Below are 3,064 nucleotides of genomic sequence, written 5' to 3'. Positions count from 1 at the left end.
CAGTAATCGATGTCCTCAAAACAGCCTATTGTCGATGTTTGGCCCGGCGTTCTGGATATTCGATTGGTCAATAGAGGTGTAAGTAAATCGAATATGTGCAGAGTGTTGCCAGACAAGTGCACACTTGAAACGCGTACGGTTTTTATTTGATTTGTGCTACGGTCACATTGGCCACTCCGACACGTGCTGCTTGCGAAGTTTTGTTTTGCTTTCCTTTGTTTTTCATGTAAGAGTTTTCCGGCGAAATGGCGGAGACAAGTGGAAAGATCAAGTTCCTGGTAGCGGACACTACGGCCTTCATAAACGCCGTGCCCCTGAACGTGAGTGTGCTCTAGATCAAGACTGCAAACCCACTAACGAGTAAATCGAATTTAGGAATATGCCGAGCAGGTGCTGACAGTGCCCGAAGTTGTGGCCGAGGTGCGCAACAAGAGACAGATCCGACGCCTCTGCGTCCTGCCCTTCGACCTGCAGGTGCGGGAGCCGCGTCCCGAGAGTGTCAAGCACTGCGTGGAGTTCGCCAAACGGACCGGAGACTACGCCAGTCTCTCGGGCATCGATCTAAAGGTCATCTCCCTCACCTACGAGCTGGAGGCGGACACCGTGGGCACTGCCCATTTGCGCACAGAACCAATAATGGCGCAGACTATTGCCTCCAAGGAGAAGCCCGCCGAGATGCTGGATGCAAGCAACAAGCGTTTGGTGGGCTGGTACATGCCCGAGGGTGAGGAAGAGTCTGACGAGGAGGAGGAGGAGGAGGAGGAGGAGGAGGAAGAGGAGGCATCCGAGGAGGAGGTGGATAAGTCTATAGAGGGCAAACCAGAGGAGGAGGAAGCGGAAACCACACCCGTGGACAACGTGAAAGCCGCCATTGAAGCTCAGTTGGCGGGCAAGGAAGCCCCACCCTGCCAGCCAGAGGAGGATGAACCCTCACAGGAAGAGCTAGACAAACTTTTCGAGCAGCTCAAGTGTGCGCCTAGCGCCGAGGAAGAGCAGGAGCTCTCCCAGTTGCTGATATCCCAGCCGAGGGCAGACGAAGGCGAAGGCGAACCCGAGGAAGAGGAGGAGCGTCCACAGGCAGAAGAAGAGGACGTGGGTGACGACGGCTGGATCACGCACTCCAACATCAAGAAGGCCAAAAAGGCGCTCGAGGGCAAGGTGGAGACCGACGAGGTGCCGCCCGTGGCCTGCATGACCACGGACTACGCTTTGCAGAACGTCCTCAAGCAGCTCAATCTCCATTTGGCCGCTCTCAATGGCCGTATTATCAAGCAGCTGCGCACCTACATCCTACGCTGCTACGCCTGCTACAAGACCACCAGCATCATGACCAAGGTCTTCTGTCCCAACTGCGGCAACAAGACACTAAAGCGCGTGGCCGTCAGCCTGGACGAGAACGGTCGCCAAGTGATACACATAAACACGCGTCGGCCACTGACCAACAAATACAAGAACCAGAGTTTGCCGCGCTTCCAGGGCGGCAAGCACTCGCGGAATCCCATCCTCTTTGAGGATCAGCCGATGCCCCGGCAAATGCCATCGCGTGTGGCCAAGACCAAGACGAATGCCTTGAATGAGGACTACACCGCCGGCTTCTCCCCGTTTGTGCTACGCGACGTGGACTCCAAGTCGGCCATGCTGCGCTCCAAGGGTAACCTCAAGGAATGGGCCAGGAACAACAACTTTGAGGAGGATCGCAGGCGCAAGAACTACAATCGTTTGTACAAATAGATATTTTATGGTATAACAAGTAATAATATATAAATATATTTGAAATAAAACAGAAGGAATGTTAATGTCTGTCGGCTCAAGATCAAAGATCCCCTTTATTCCCAGTGAATCACAGTTTGACGCACAGCTCGTTGCCGGGATAGACGGGCAGATTCAGTTCGTATTTGCGCTGCAGAGCTGGCGGCACGAATCTGCCGCCCAGGTAATGGTGCTCTCCCCGGAAGTGGCGGGCACAGAGCTTGGGAGCAGTCAGGGAAATAAGCAGAGCCGGCTCCAAGTCGCACTCATTCACTCGGCCCTTCTCCACGTCCCAGCCGCTGGGTATGTCCACGCTAAAAGGGAAACAATAGATTAGATTGGATCATGCCTCCACCTGGTAACCCGTCTCCTCACCTGGCTATTGGCAGCTTTGTCTGCTGCATCAGCTCCACGACGGAAACGAAATCAGCCCGAACGGGTGGCTTGAAGCTGAACCCAAAGAGGGCGTCCACAATGAGATCGTACTGGCTGGCGGCCACCTCAACGCTTGGGCACTCGCTTACCGCACAGATCTCCATCATTTGGCACTGGTGGCTCAAGGCCTCGTACAGGGGCTTGGGCGTTGGCTTCGGGTAGTAGATGACGGGCTTGTAACCCATCAGGGAGAGGTGGCGGGCGCAGACCAAGCCATCGCCTCCGTTATTCCCTGGACCGCAGCAGACAAGGACCCGCGAATGGCTCTCCGGGGGAAAGCACTTGGCCACCGCGTGGGCACAACTTAGCCCGGCCAGCTCCATTAGCTGGTCTACGCTGAATCTGTAGGACGTGAAGAGCTCCTGGTCCACATTGATGGCCTCGCTCTGGGTCAGATACTTGACCATTTTCTTGTCGCCGGCGTAAAATCGCTTTGTCAGTGGGTTCTGGTGAAATGCCCTTGGTTTGAGCTTGATGCTATGTGTGGTCAAGGGGTTAAGAAGCCGGAAAAGGGTCCTCGGGGACGCAAGCCGCTGCCAGCTCAGCAGGCTCATAGATTGCGGGCGGAATTGCTTTCTTTCTTCTCCCGGAAACTTGTTTTCGAAAGTCGAAATAAAATATCAAATTTTTGGCAATACAAATTTGGAAACAGCTGAGTTGAGTGCTGCCATATCACAGGGAAAATATCGATACATCGATATTACGAAGACATAAATAAAATACTAGGGCTCACTTTTTGTATTTCCCAATGGGAGTGCAAAAAGGAATAAAAATGTTAATAAAACAGTATATTTAGCCTGCTTGCCTCTCGCTTTCTCTGAAAACCCCACCAGACATCTCAAGTCAAAGTTATCGAAAAACATCGATATCTGCGAAGTTC

The 3,064-nt window shown here is 53.3% G+C and overlaps 2 protein-coding genes across 2 annotated transcripts; one reads left to right on the top strand and one right to left on the bottom strand.

Moving 5' to 3' along the window:
* The first annotated feature begins 148 nt into the window (after nt 1–148).
* Nucleotides 149–1,818, top strand: LOC108080157 (RNA-binding protein NOB1). Its single transcript, XM_017174799.3, has 2 exons — nt 149–320; nt 376–1,818. The coding sequence occupies exons 1-2, from the start codon at nt 246–248 to the stop codon at nt 1,729–1,731; spliced, it is 1,431 nt and encodes a 476-aa protein (XP_017030288.1). The 5' UTR covers nt 149–245; the 3' UTR covers nt 1,732–1,818.
* Nucleotides 1,793–2,863, bottom strand: Naxe (NAD(P)HX epimerase). The gene is made up of 2 exons (XM_017174800.2): nt 2,125–2,863; nt 1,793–2,063 (listed from the first exon to the last, which is right to left on the bottom strand). The coding sequence occupies exons 1-2, from the start codon at nt 2,736–2,738 to the stop codon at nt 1,841–1,843; spliced, it is 837 nt and encodes a 278-aa protein (XP_017030289.1). The 5' UTR covers nt 2,739–2,863; the 3' UTR covers nt 1,793–1,840.
* Nucleotides 2,864–3,064: the final 201 nt, after the last annotated feature.

This window comes from Drosophila kikkawai, chromosome X (assembly GCF_030179895.1).
Source record: "Drosophila kikkawai strain 14028-0561.14 chromosome X, DkikHiC1v2, whole genome shotgun sequence".
NCBI classification, from domain to species: Eukaryota; Metazoa; Arthropoda; class Insecta; order Diptera; family Drosophilidae; genus Drosophila; species Drosophila kikkawai.
This window is presented reverse-complemented; position numbering and strand designations above follow the sequence as displayed.

Coding starts and splice junctions, on each gene's coding strand:
- LOC108080157 (XM_017174799.3), top strand. CDS start 246: ATGGCGGAGACAAGTGGAAAGATCAAGTTCCTGGTAGCGGACACTACG. Junction 321..375: donor TAAACGCCGTGCCCCTGAAC/GTGAGTGTGCTC, acceptor AATCGAATTTAG/GAATATGCCGAGCAGGTGCT.
- Naxe (XM_017174800.2), bottom strand. CDS start 2,738: ATGAGCCTGCTGAGCTGGCAGCGGCTTGCGTCCCCGAGGACCCTTTTC. Junction 2,064..2,124: donor ACAAAGCTGCCAATAGCCAG/GTGAGGAGACGG, acceptor TTTCCCTTTTAG/CGTGGACATACCCAGCGGCT.